This window comes from Doryrhamphus excisus, chromosome 9 (assembly GCF_030265055.1).
Source record: "Doryrhamphus excisus isolate RoL2022-K1 chromosome 9, RoL_Dexc_1.0, whole genome shotgun sequence".
In the NCBI taxonomy this organism is placed as follows: domain Eukaryota; kingdom Metazoa; phylum Chordata; class Actinopteri; order Syngnathiformes; family Syngnathidae; genus Doryrhamphus; species Doryrhamphus excisus.
The window spans coordinates 18044754-18059757 of record NC_080474.1 but is presented as its reverse complement, the minus strand read 5'-3'; the positions used below and the strand labels follow the sequence as shown (position 1 = coordinate 18059757).

The window sequence follows — 15004 nt, the reverse complement described above, 5'->3', positions numbered from 1 at the left end:
ATCTATCTATCTATCCATCCATCCATCCATCCATCCATCCATCCATCCATCCATCCATCCATCCATCCATCCATCCATCCATCCATCCATCCATCCATCCATCCATCCATCCGTCATCCATCCGTCATCCTTCCTTCCTTCCTTCCTTCCTTCCTTCCTTCCTTCCTTCCTTCCTTCCTTCCTTCCTTCCTTCCTTCCTTCCTTCCTTCCTTCCTTCCTTCCTTCCTTCCTTCCTTCCTTCCTTCCTTCCTTCCTTCTTTCCTTCTTTCCTTCTTTCCTTCTTTCCTTCTTTCCTTCCTTCCTTCTTTCCTTCCTTCCTTCTTTCCTTCCTTCCTTCCTTCCTTCCTTCCTTCTTTCCTTCCTTCCTTCCTTCCTTCCTTCCTTCCTTCCTTCCTTCCTTCTTTCCTTCCTTCTTTCCTTCCTTCCTTCTTTCCTTCCTTCGATCCATCCTTCGATCCATCCTTCGATCCTTCCTTCCTTCCTTCCTTTGATCCATCCCACCTTCCTTCCTTCCTTCCTTCAATCCATCCACCCTTCCTTCCTTCCATCCAGGGGTATTCTGGAGCCATGGTGTGAATAGGTGTGAATGTGAGTGTGAATGGTTGTTTGTCTATATGTGCCCTGTGATTGGCTGGCCACCAGTCCAGGGTGTACCCTGCCTCTCGCCCAAAGACAGCTGGGATAGGCTCCAGCACCCCCGGGGCACCCCTTGTCTGTCAGTATAGAACTGAATTCTACATTCAGACCATTCATAGACAGATTAATCCATCCTTAATCCAAAAAAGTACCAATTTATAGATTACTTAGTTGTTTTATTTGGACCGTCAAATGTAGTTGTTAGTAAGACCATCTTATCCAACTTTTCCAACATTAGGCAAGTTTCCTCATTTAATGTTCATTTGACTGACATCTCCAAGCATGTGAACTTCTTTTTTCTTCCAAACTTACTGTAGCTTCTAAAGCCAACTTGTTAATATTTCACCCTTCATCAAATAGGAGGATTCTTGAGAGGCAAACACTGAGCTGGGTCCGGAAAACACTTTCAATTTATTTGGACTCCCATGTTCATTAGCTCATAAATAGCTTGGCGAGCTCTTATTAGCTAGATAGTGAGAGACAATTACCGGGGATAGCAACAGTTAATAACTTAAATTCCCACCAGGCTGACAATTTTAAGAGAGTTGGTGGTGTGATGTGAGTGATGTAGTTGTTGTGGGAAAGGTTTGTGAGAGTAATTGGACGGAAAAGGGAACTCAGTGGGTGGAAAAAACTGGCTTCTTACACTTGGAATCTGTCAAGCAATCTTCAAGTGCGTTATTGCCCGTGGCTGTCGTCAGTTGGATTTGATCTCTGTGCGACATAAAAGATGATTTTTTATTTGAAAGAACATGAGCATCTTGTCCTGTCTGACTGTTTCATTTCCAGGATTAGTCACTTTAAAGAGCCTGCACTGTAACTGTAAATACCAAGAAACGATTACGCTGTAAAACATACCTTGACACTTAATAAATTAGCTTCCATGCTGACGGGCGTGAATTGACACATCAATCATGTTGGGAAATAACAAGGACAGGAAAGGTCATTTGTTTTTCCCATACTAACCTAATGAGTGGTTCAAACTTGTTATCCTTTGCAATAAACTTTGAATTCACCTGCATAGTCAAAGGCCTTGTATAAACAGTATACGCTTCAATCGGTATTAACTTTATTAATAAATATTATGAGAATATAGGCTGCACAGTGGTACTGTGGTTGACACTGTTTTTCCGAAAACATGAACATGCTTGACTAATTGGACCTAATAAATTGTATGTATGTAGCATGAGGGTTCTTATTTAATCTTACCCCTTCTTCATGTCATTTACTAATTATTCACAATGCAGTTAATTGGTACAATCATACAGTTAATTGGTTGCAGACCAAGGATTCCTTATTCAAAAATGGAATATTTTCATAGTTAGAACATAGAAAACCAGCTTAAGACCTTTTAACATGAAAAATAATCCATATAATCGACTTTCACCCAATGCAGTAAACATAATACAGTAAACCTCGGATATATCGGACTCGGATATATCGGAAATTCGCTCACAACGGACAGATTAAAAAACCCGATTTTTCTGTAATGCATTTCCAATAAAAATTCATTGCATATATCGGATTTTTTATAACGGATTTCGCCTATTTCGGACAAAATCTCCAGTCCCGTTCCAATGCATTTCCATTAAATTTCCCTCGCATATATCGGATGGCCGCATCGTGGCATTCCGATTCGCCGAATCGTGACAGGCCGCTATACGACGTCATTTGCAGCGTTTGCAGCGTTGCCTGCGCGTCCAGGTACATTGGAAACATAGTCAAGGAAGTGCCTTTTTATAACGGATAAAATCCGATGTACGCATATACCGGATATAAATCCGATATATGCATCAAACGGACATTTTCCGGTATACGCATATAACATATTTCGCTTATATCGGACAAAACCAGTGGGAACAATTGAATCCGATATATCCGAGGTTTACTGTAGTAAATAAGCAATTGAAGACACCATGTATGTTGCTCTAAATGCGTTCCCTGGGGAGCAGAGTGAGTGGCGGACAATAAGTGACGTCAGGGGTTCAGTTTGCCGTGGGTTATGGCTGCAACAGTATCCCGTGTTTTTATAAGGCATTATTGTGCATTATTGTGCGATGCAACAAAAGCCTATTGTTCTGGCGATCAACTGTTTCAACCGAGCATTATAGTAACATGACCGACACCTAGAGTGTAGAATTCTATGTCAATATCTTTGAATGTCTTTTGAATGTATTACATTTGTGATTTTTATGCTTGAAAATGCAGCGAGCATATCATGCACTTAAATAAGTTTGGGATTTGTCGGTTGGTGCCGTTTGATGAGCGTATTACATCATGATTGCAGATCTTCATTGCTCTCCACTGCTGCATGATCAAGTGCCTTCGTTTTCTTTGAGTTCTTAGAAAAAGTCCGAGATTTGAAGGAAGTAGAGGATGGAGCAAGGAAGGATGTACTTGAGCCTCAACGGTAGACCGGTGACATAAAAGCGACTACCCTTTGTTCTGTCCCGAGTAACGTTTGTTCACAATGGCCGACATTTAGACGGAGATGTCCTTCATACTCGTACACTTCACTTCCTTCACTATAAAGTCAGCATTAGTTAACTACTCATTGTTTATTCGCTGCTGCAGCGCTCAAGCAGATCCGGTCTTTTTCCTGCTCACTGTGAATACCTCATGAAAGGACGACTGTACTTCCCACAGGCTTAGCCTGCTGGTAGTGGAGGGTGTAGCACCCAGTGTGACAACGCAGCGTGCAAGTTGACCTCGCCATGGCCCTTGGCGTGACCAAGCTGCATCCACACAGTGCTGGCAGACTCGGGTATAGAGCCTGTAATTACAGATAAAAGTGCTATTATTAATTCTCACAGTAGGATTTTTTTTTTTTTTTTTTGCCAGCGAGCTAGCAGGTGGCTGCAGGGTTTTAATCGTGAATTTGCTTTTTTTGCAAGAAGTTTTCTCAAACCACTGAAGTGATAATTACATTTTAAACATACTGTATGCCTTTCTCCTGCACTTATCCACTACATTTCCTGGAAACATTTAATCTGGCGAGTACTGCAAAGAATCCATCATCACATTTGATAAGCTACAGTTGTGTAGCTTGTACCGGGCACAAGAAGGTGGTGTTAAAAACCTGGATGAGGTCACCCTATTGGGGAAACTACCATGTTGCTATAATTACAGGGCAAAGTTCATTCATTCATTTTCTACCGCTTATCCTCACAAGGGTCGCAGAGGTGCTGGAGCCTATCCCAGCTGTCTTTGGGCGAGAGGCGGGATACACCCTGGACTGGTGTATCCAGCCAATCACAGGGCACATATAGACAAACAACCATTCACACTCACATTCATACCTATGGACAATTTGGAGTCACCAATTAACCTAGCATGTTTTTGGAATGTGGAAGGAGAACATGCACAGACATGCCCGAGAGTGGACTCGAACTCGGGTCTCCTAACTAACCACTTTTCCCCAACTTAAGTTTTTCTCTAATCTATTTGTCTTGTCTCTTTACGTCAGGGATCTCCAGTTGACATTTGATATTTATAATTAAAACAATTATAATAGGGCTGCATGGCGGGCCAGTGGTTAGCACGCAGACCTCACAGCGAGGAGACCTGAGTTCAATCCCACTCTCGGCCATCTCTGTGTGGAATTTTTGCATGTTCTCCTCGTGCATGTGTGGGTTTTCTCCGAGTACTCCGGTTTCCTCCCACATTCCAAAAACATGCTAGGCTAACCCTAACCTAGCATGAATGCACATGACATGCTAAGTGAAAAAGTTGGCTGCACGGTGGACGAGTGGTTAGCACACAGGCCTCACAGCCAGGAGACCCAAGTTCAATTCCATCCCCGGCATGTTCTCCCCGTGCATTCGTAGGTTTTAATTAATTAATTGGCGACTCCAAATTGTCCATAGGTATGAATGTGAGTGTGAATGGTTGTTTGTCTATATGTGCCCTGTGATTGGCTGGCCACCAGTTCACGGTGTACTCCGCCTCTCGCCCGAAGACAGCTGGGATAGGCTCCAGCACCTCCCGCGACCCTCTTGAGGATAAGCGGCAGAAAATGAATGAATGAATGAATACAAACATGACTTTATATATACATTTAAAGCCAATACTGTATATTTTGTGTTAGTTATTAGTATGTACATTGTGCTACACATACATACTGTATGTATACAGTACAAACTGTACCCGGAGACAACCCACGCATGCACGGGGAGAACATGCAAACTCCACACAAAGATGGCCAAGGGTGGAATTGAACCCTGGTCTCCTGGCTGTGAGGTCTGCGCGCTAACCACTAAACCACCATGTAGTACAGGGCAAAGTGTCATGTGTAATTAGTCATGCAAAATTGCTGATTAAGACAACTGCCATAATGTGAATGCACACTGTGGAAATTTGCAGTTTAGTGGCAAAGTGGATCCAGACTATTGCATGTTCACACGACAAAACAGGTTCCAACCCATGAAGCACCTACAGCTCTTCCCCTGCACCTGGGACAAACAATCCTATATATAGCAGGGTGTGCTGATAACTGTTGTAAAGGCAACATGGCCCCATAAACCACATGTCACGGCAGCATTGTGCAGGTGGCGTTTCTTTTCTTCTTCCCAATCTGTGTGGATTTGAACTCAGGAGTGACAAGCGTGACTTGATATCACACACATGGTGATAACCTGAGGCGCCTCTTAACCGCCTTGGTTTCCTGTTACTCCAGAAAACAGCTGCATTTGACTCAGACCGCAGTTTGTGAACTTATTCTTTTTATGGGTTGATGGATGGAGCTCATGCACAGCTCAAATGTCAACTATTATTTCCTTCATTTCATTTTATGTGCCATCATATGTAGCATAGCAAAATACATAAATATGAATATGAAGGGTCTCTTCATGCAATAATCCTTCAAAGTCAGTTTGTTATGCACTGTTGCAGTTTGAAGAGGCCCCCTCTTGATGTCTGTCGTATTGCATTCCACGCAGCCCAGGACTCCTCTTTTAGTTGTAGCCGCATTATGCATACATCTTAGTCATATTTAGTGTTGATTGTGTAGCTTTTTTTTGTGTTGACACGTAGTAGCAGTTGTGCAATCCATCAATCATTTACACAGCTAACCTGTTTGTTGTTGGTTACAGTGGAAAGTAGCCCATAGCAACGGTTACAACTTGTATACATTCAGCTACGGTATAGAGAAAATAATTGACGGCGGATGAGTGGTTAGCGCACAGACCTCACAGCTAGGAGACCAGGGTTCAATTCCACCCTCGGAGTTTGCATGTTCTCCCCGTGCATGCGTGGGTTTCCTCCTACATTCCAAAAACATGCTAGGTTAATTGGCGACTCCAAATTGTCCATAAGTATGAATGTGAGTGTGAATGGTTGTTTGTCTATATGTGCCCTGTGATTGGCTGGCCACCAGTCCAGGGTGTACCCCGCCTCTCGTACCAAAGACAGCTGGGATAGGCTCCAGCACCCCCGCGAACCTCGTGAGGAAAAGCGGTAGAAAATGAATGAATGAATGTTTACAAATGACGGCGGATGAGTGGTTAGCGCGCAGACCTTACAGCTAGGAGACCAGGGTTCAATTCCACCATTGGAGTTTGCATGTTCTCCCCGTGCATGCGTGGGTTTTCTCCCACATTCCAAAAACATGCTAGGTTAATTAGCGACTCCAAATTGTCCATAGGTATGAATGTGAGTGTGAATGGTTGTTTGTCTATATGTGCCCTGTGATTGGCTGGCTACCAGTCCAGGGTGTACCCCGCCTCTCGTACCAAAGACAGCTGGGATAGGCTCCAGCACCCCCGCGACCCTCGTGAGGAAAAGCGGTAGAAAATGAATGAATGAATGAATGTTTACAATTGACGGCGGATGAGTGGTTAGCGCGCAGACCTTACAGCTAGGAGACCAGGGTTCAATTCCACCATTGGAGTTTGCATGTTCTCCCCGTGCATGCGTGGGTTTTCTCCCACATTCCAAAAACATGCTAGGTTAATTAGCGACTCCAAATTGTCCATCGGTATGAATGTGAGTGTGAATGGTTGTTTGTCTATATGTGCCCTGTGATTGGCTGGCCACCAGTCCAGGGTGTACCCCGCCTCTCGCTTGAAGACAGCTGGGATAGGCTCCAGCACCCCTGCGACCCTCATGAGGAAAATGGTAGAAAAAAAATGGCAGCCATTTTTTGGACTTTTTACATGGATTATTGCAGTCTAACCTGTTGTGCAAATTATGTTTGTTTATAAGATGTGAAAAATGAAAGGCTTTTTTTTGGAATAAGTGTCAAAAAAAAGCAAATTGCGCGTTTTATAAAAACGTCCACTGAATTTAGACAGGTAGACCAGACAAGGCAGACCACTTCCCAAATCAACAAGGCCAGAATGAGATGGACTTAGAGGTTCTCCCACAGCAACCGTAAGCCCGGCTTCAGTGGTCGAGAATGCATGGACTTTTGTGTTTTGTTTGAAAAAAAGCAAGGCCTTATTTGGATGGAGCTGTTCTTTTCTTTTCACTGGAACGACTCCTCAGCTTTTATTAAATATCAGGGTACACTAGGCCGGCTTAGGTTGGTGGGTTTTTCGGTTATGTTTGTTTAAGCACGTGTTTACAGTCATCCAATTCAATGAGACTATCACTCACTTAGATAAACAAGCACATCCAAGCTGGACCTTGAGTTCGTATTATGCACCTCACTTGAACAGCCAGAGAAAGCGATCACAGAACGGCCAAGTTCAGCCACATAGTGTCAATTACTTGTGGAATTTGGGGTATTTTGATGTTTTACTCCTCAGCAAGATAATGGAACGTGCTCTTTTTTTTTTTTTTTGTATACGTGTTGGAGCATTCTTTCCATGTACTCTTGCACCGGTGACCTGCAGAATTAGGAATGCTGTGGGAAAACTACCAGGCCGTTGCAACCTAAACAGTATCAAATGCCACTATGAGTTGTTTTTTTAAGTGTTACATTTTTGAAAGCAAAATGTAAACATTTTCACTGTTGGTTAAAATGTCCAGTGTATAAATACAGAGTAACCTGTGAGGTTGAACACAATATATTCTGGAATATTCCAGGGCCAATATTCTGTACTATCGGAAAACCTTGATAAGATCTTAACTCTCATGAAAGAATTAAGCATTACCCAATGCCACCACTCACTCTTTGATGATGAAAGCATAGTATTTAGGATTGTGGAGCAGGGAGACTGGCTCAAGGCGAGTCAACATTTAGAAAAATGATGTATTCACCATTAAAGATGAAGTGAGATAATAGTGGATGTTTGTGCCTGGGTGGTGAGTCTCGTAACTCATTCAATCCCGGACATTTTTTTAAAAGTCGTCCCTCTCTGTATAGCCATGGAATATACCTAAAGAAAGATTAGATGCTCATCTTTTATCAGGAAAAAAAGTTTATTTCCACATATTTCTGTCGTTTAGTAATCAACAGTAGAACATAGGTAAGTTTCGGCAAAATATCAGTTCTCAACAACACTAAGCGGAAAAAAAGCTGTTTGTGAAAAGCATAACTTTCACTTAGACACAAATTTAGCTGTATATATTTAACAAAAAAAAAACAATGATGCCACAACATAAACACACCAAAAAAGAACTAGTTACAATTTTCACATTTGTATCTGAACTGTGTGTGTGCAAGCGTACGTGTGTTCACACATTTTGCGTTAAAATTTCCCTTCAATGAGTAACCTCTTTTGCGCTACACGGCGAGATGCCTTTTCACTTCCTGGTTGTTGCGGAGCATGTATGTATTTCAATGAGAAAGATGGATGCCGATTTCTCGCATGTCACTTTGTGTCAGTGTTTTCGCTTAAAACTACACCAAACATGATCTTGTGTATTGTGGAGTTGCATCATCACCTCTTTGTGCCATTTGTGCAAAAAAACAAAATGCTTTGGGAGCGGGCGGTGGAGTTAACATTACGTTTTGGGTTAAATTCTGTTGTTATTGGTGTTGGCGTATTGACGCTTTAGCCGTATTGTACTGAACAGCCAGGACAGAGTAGCTCCTTTGTTTGCTACGTTATTGCTAAGTTCCATTTGCAACTTATTGTTTAGTAGTTGTATATTTTCCCTCTTTGTCGTCACTGTTCTGTCATCCTAACTGTGGTGGCAACACAAAAAGCCAAAGAAAAAGGAAAATACATCTTTGACATGTTCACCGTGTCTATATGGAGATATATGTGATATATGTTGATTCATCGATCATACTGTTTATAATTTATATAATCTGCAATAACCATACTCTACTCTAGTCACTTCACTGCAATACTGTACATATTACTGCTATTATATATTGTCATATCCATACTGTTTATAATCTGTATAATCTACAATAGCCATATTATAGTCATTTCCATACCCTAGTCACTCCATTGCAATACTGTATATATTACTGTTATTATATATTGTCATACCCATACTGTTTATAATCTGTATAATCTACAATAGCCATATTATAGTCATTTATATCCCTGTACATATCCCCACTGTATTATAGTCATAGCCTGTATAGTTTCATTTACATAGATCTGTCCATACTAATGTACTTATAAAAATTGCACTTCTGGTTGGATGCTAACTGCATTTTGTTGCCCTGTACAAGTGACATGAGCAATAACAATAAAGTTGAATCTAATCTAATCTAATCTAATATGGAGGTCTTGTGCAATTTTGACTTTTACAGGAAATGTGGATCTAAGTAAAAAACTGAATGACTTTGACTTTTTCCTGTTCTTTTCTATGTTGTATCTTTCTTAGCTTCAAGGTTTCTGCAGAGGGGATTCCAGGCAACTCACCATGTTCAGGGCAGTGCTAAAAAAGAACAGAGATGGAGGCAAGGCCAGCAAGAAGGAGTCAGGTAGGAAAAAGAAAGCCGAGGTTCAAGGAGGCTTGGACACCAAACCTCATCACTTTAGATCATCTGTGCTGTCTGTGAAGGAAATGACTTTCATACTTGACCTTTTGAGTAAATAATCTCAATGTGACTTTACGATGAGTTTGGTGAACCAAGATGAGCCCAGAAGATCTTTATAAGGAAGAAAAGTAAAAGTATTTAGCTTCTTTAGTTCCTCTTTATCTGTATATTAGATCTTAACCGTATATTACTTCAATTTTGTGACATCTTTACTACTTTTTTTTATTATTTAACAGCCTTACTCCTGTTTTTTTCCTACTTGAAAACATGCCAGTGTGACTAAATATGAGTCACTATTGTTGACTCTACCTTTGCTTGTACAGTAACAATTTTTGCTTAGACCGCATCTCATGTCCTGGCTTGCATCATCAACCCAAGACAGGTTTTTACCGTCTGGTTCAGAAACGACACAGCAGGTCTTCCAATTGAGCTGTGCGAGTGCAGTAGTGAGTTGTATTACTCGCCAACAATCAAGACAACGCTTGATTTAGTGTTGCATGTCGTGTCTAATTGCCTCCCCAACACGTTTATACACAAGGAAGACCCAAGTTTTATGGCTCCTTTTATGCAACCTCATTCTTCCAGTTGGACACCATCCGTCATGCCCTGCCGACCCTGACTCCGTTTCTCATGCTGGGACAATAAGGCGGGGGGACACTCCTCTTTGTTGTTTAGGGCTCTCAAGACAGATGAGAGGTCACCTCTCAGAGACGCTCTGCCTCTTTGGTGGCTCTGTATGAGGGTAAAAATCTCGACTGCTGCTATTTTTAGTCTTAGGGCGTTCATTTTTTTAATGGGATGAGTCAGTGTCACGCGTGTCACATCCTGTAAAAATGCTAGTTTATCTGTACTATAAGTGCAATAAACTGGAGTTATCGCAAAGGCGTGTTTGGCCACTGAAGTGATTGTGATTAGTATTTTTTATGACTTAACCCTTAGATGCACGAGTGACTGGAGCCTACACTCTTCCATAAGTGGGTCAAAAATCACCCATACTAGAATAAATGCGTTTTTATGCCAATTTTGCCATTTTGGTTAGGAATAATGATTTGTATGATAATTAGTATTATATTTAGGAGTTGATAAGTTATTGATAAGAATTATTGAATTCCATAGAAAATGCATGCGGGTCATTTTTGACCCACTTACGGAAGGTTGGGGTAGTAACAAAAACAAAAAATTCTTAAAATGTATAAAAGGTAAGTTAAAAATGTGAATGGCATGATATCAAAAACATGTTTTTTGAGCAATACCTGGAATATGAAATGTTAAAAAAATTTCATTACAAAGATATTTCAAGAAAACAACCTGACTGGGTCATTTTTGACCCACTTATGCATCTAAGGGTTAAATGTAATAACATAAATCTCTATAGTAGGTCAGATGCATTAATCATGAATAAAACATTTTTTGGCCGTCTCTAATGTCCTTGAAAAGAAGACAAAGGCTGTGTTGGTGCTTGTAATCTAGTACTATGGTTTGGACCAATGAATCTTTCTCCCCAAAATGACATTGATATGAGTGGAAAGAAAGAATAACAGCAATATATATCAGTAAATATGGCTCCTGACATGGTGGCTATGGACTGGAGGCAACTTAAAAGCAGTCAAGGAAACTTGGTTCCCATGCCAGTTACCGCTGCAGTCATTAGCTTTCCTTTGGGATCGCCACATTGCCAATACCACAAAAACACAGCTCGCTAATTTGGTCTCTCCATCTTGCACTACCCATGGAGCCTTCATCTCTTCCCTGTCCTTCGTCTAGGATTGACCGTTATATTCCCGTCTAAGTGCTTTTTCATGGCGTGCCGTGACAGAAGTGAGACACTAGTTTGCTGTGCATACTGATTTTTATGGCAGCATTTAGCCCCAGGAGTAAGTAGGCTTAGAAATAGGTGTATGCAAATTCATAGTTAATTAATGCAAATATATATTTACAGTCTATTTTATATATTGATTTACATTTTTTTTCAAGATTGGTTTTACATTTTACAACCGAGTATCAAGGGTCTCATCAATTTGTTGATATTGTTTCTCATGCAAAGTATGCAATCTATAAAAACACAACCTGTGTGCACCAGTATGCCACCTTTGGAACTGGTTCATACACTTTACACTTTTTCCAGTAATTCCACCTCCATTTCCGTGAAAGCCCACTTCTCCGTCCTCGTGGTCTTCCCACCAGCCGTGATTCCGAATGACAGCGGCCATCGTAACGATGTAATCAAGGCTATTTAAATATGGATTCCACATTTACAAGTCTTTTTGTATTGATCTTTTATGGTGAAGTTGAGGCGTGGAAAGGGTGTAATACAAGACAAAGTAAAAGTAAAAAAATAATTTTAATTTTAATTTTAATTTTAATTTTAATTTTAATTTTAATTTTAATTTTAATTTTAATTTTAATTTTAATTTTAATTTTAATTTTAATTTTAAAATTGACATTTAAAAAATTTAAAAAATGTAATTTTAATTTTAATTTTAATTTTAATTTTAAAACCAGGAAAATGCAACAAATTGCATGTTGAATATGATAAATTTGTACATGTTGGCAGGTCTGCACTAAAACTGAAAGTACTGTACCCTGTCTCTCATACTCCCCTGATTGTTCACTGCGCCACCCCCCAGGGGTGTCACTATTTGTTAGGTTTACCATCAATAGGTCCTCAATAAAGGTAAAAGTGATGTTAAATGTTAATTTCTCCATTTCCTTCCTTCCTTTTATTATTTCACATTGTTTTCTATATGTAATTTTTATCTAGAAAAACAATATTTTTTGTTAATATTTTTGCATGTGTGGAACGGATTCATTAATATGTGCACATCATTTCCAATCGGAATGAAAACTTCCATACAACCAACCTTGTCAAGCGTTTCAAAAAGGATTTTTGCGACACCATAGCTCCCTGAAACATCCAACGCTGTTTGACACATTGGCAAAGTGTGAGAAGCTCCCACGGGATGCCAAAAAGTCATTGGCTGTAACTGAAAAGAGACAGCACCTGTCGTGGTGAGTAATGTCAGGTTTAGACGCTTCTTTGAGCATGACGAGCCTTGCTACATTATGCCTATTGTCCCTAAAATTAGACGCCAGATACACCAAGAAGTAATTGGGTCAATTTGAGTCATAACTAATGTTGTTTGTCATTATTCTCCTTTTGAGTAATGTCACTTAATCAAGTTTTTTTTTTAACATTCCACGCTAAAGAAGTAATACAAGTATTATCTGTGCTGATATCAGATTGCTATCACCGTCTGACGATAGTCAAGGCTGCAATATCGGAATCGGATTGGAAGTGAAAAAGTTATATCGGGACAACTCTTACTAAAATCGCTTATTTAAGTGTTTAAGTACAGTTGCCTCTGTTCAGTGTTAATCCCCCAAAGGTGCATTGCCATGTAGTCCTTGAGGGGCTATTGAGTTTCAGCTGTTTCTCCCTCTGACACACACACACACACACACACACACATACACATACACATACAGTTGTCGTGTCTCCTCTCAGTTTGTTTGGCAGACAGTAGCCACGTATACATGGACCCAAATATTCCAATTCCATTCGGGTTATTTGCTCAAATGGAAGCAATCTAATCTTTGTATACACCTCATTCCGAAAGAAAAGTGCCAATCCGAATGAATATATAATCGGATTCACAGTGGTGGAATATTCCTTTCCCCAATCGGAAAGTTGTCAGGGTGTGTTCTTCTTCCTCGTGTTCTTCTTCTTCTGTTGTTTATTGGCGGTTGACAAGCACCTTTCGTGTGCATTAGCGCCATCTGTGGAACAATACGCCTTTCACAAGTCCAATTTTATTAAAAAAATAAAATACGTATCTATATAAAACATGTCCCGAGCTGAATTATAAAATATTAGCAAGATTTAATTTGAACCTTTCCTGTTCCCGGGTGCGTTCTTTCAGCGAATGCTGAGATATGACGTAACACGCAGCTGGAGACGGTCTTCAGTTTTAAAAATGGAGGCAAGCAATCGGCACGGGACTGCTAAGGAAAGTTTGTTTTTGATTCAAACTAATTCCAAGACTGGACGAACGAAAAACTGTTGAGTTATTCCAACAAGTGAAAGAAAAACTCGAGGAAGTCGGTATCACGTGATGTTGATGTTTACGTTTTACTGCGCATGCACCATTGACTATTCTGGTTGATTATAGCAGCGCATGTAGACAAGAGTTTGGAATATTCCTTTCCATGTATACCATTGTTTTCGGAAAGGTAATTCGGAAAGGAAAAACTCCTCATGTAAACGTGGCAATTATCTAGACATGCACCTGACTTATGAGAGCAGCACATAGAAATTGTTAAGGCTCGACCCTACGCTCCCTTGCTATGGTTTTAGATCTCCACCAATTTACTTTAGCACATCATCACATTAGTCAACACCCCTAATAGACAATTAAAGTATCATTTCTGATGACACCATAAATCCCACTACTAGGGTGGCTTCTCTGTTCTGAAATGCATAGCAAATTGCAGCCTGGGCCCATGTTGCTTTCATCATCCTCAAGGTCTTCAACAGCAGGGGGGGTGACTTTTCTTTTCAGACATAAAATAAAATAATGAGGGCCGACTGAAGAGAAGCAGACCGAGACAAGAATGTGAAATTAGCTTTGCTGCATTTTACAGACTTTTTATGTCTAATAATGTCACTTTTAATGGGGCAGCAGCTGATTTGGAACAGCCTCATACAGATTTCCAAAAGAAGGTGAAAGATGAAGGGAATATTTAGAATGTGCATAAGATGATGCACAAATCTTGAGTGTGTGTGTGTGTGTGTGTGTGTGTGTGTGTGTGTGTGTGTGTGTGTGTGTGTGTGTGTGTGTGTGTGTGTGTGTGAAAAAGAGTGAGGGGGGCCCATTAAGCCCAGCATAGTGTTGCCTCAGCTGTGCCTGCAACTGGTACTTGTGCTGTCTCAACAGCACCGTGAGTTTCTCGGCTTGTTTTGACATGAAACAGTGACTTGTTGCAAAGACTCCAACGCCACTAATGTGGTTACAAAGCAGAAACATCATTTGGTGACAGTTTTGTTTACGGGGCGCTCGCATACATCTGAGAACATGACAGGAACTGCAATGTCCTGCAAAGGAATTCACGGTGGTCTGTTTGCTGATCAGACCCATTTTTAAAACTGTGTTTAAATTTGATGTTATAGTCACGCTCTAAAAAGTCGTTGTGTGGAACAGATTGTTGATTAATCACGTCTTGATGCAATTAAGTTAAAACGGAGTGCACTAATTGGCTGCAAACAGAAGAGGCACTGTTGTTTCAACTGGAGAAGTACAACACCAGCTATACATGAAGGAGTTGAGTCTACCATCTTCATTAAAAGTAATTTAATTTAATTTCATGTGCTGTATTCAGCGCTCAGACTACTCCTCCGCAAATGTACTTGCTTATGCAGCCGCTTTCTGTATATGACATTGTATGACTTGAAAAAGAAACATGGCTCAAACAAAGTCTGCCCAGTGG

The 15004-nt window shown here is 40.5% G+C and overlaps 1 protein-coding gene across 2 annotated transcripts in view; it reads left to right on the top strand.

Moving 5' to 3' along the window:
- Positions 1-15004, top strand: part of tanc1b (tetratricopeptide repeat, ankyrin repeat and coiled-coil containing 1b) — a 99194-nt gene that overhangs the window by 3501 nt on the left and 80689 nt on the right. For both annotated transcript variants that reach the window (XM_058082079.1, XM_058082078.1), the window contains exon 2: positions 9364-9463. In XM_058082079.1, the coding sequence (XP_057938062.1) occupies positions 9403-9463 (61 nt within the window). In that variant the 5' untranslated portion in view covers positions 9364-9402. The remainder of the gene's footprint in view (positions 1-9363; positions 9464-15004) is intronic.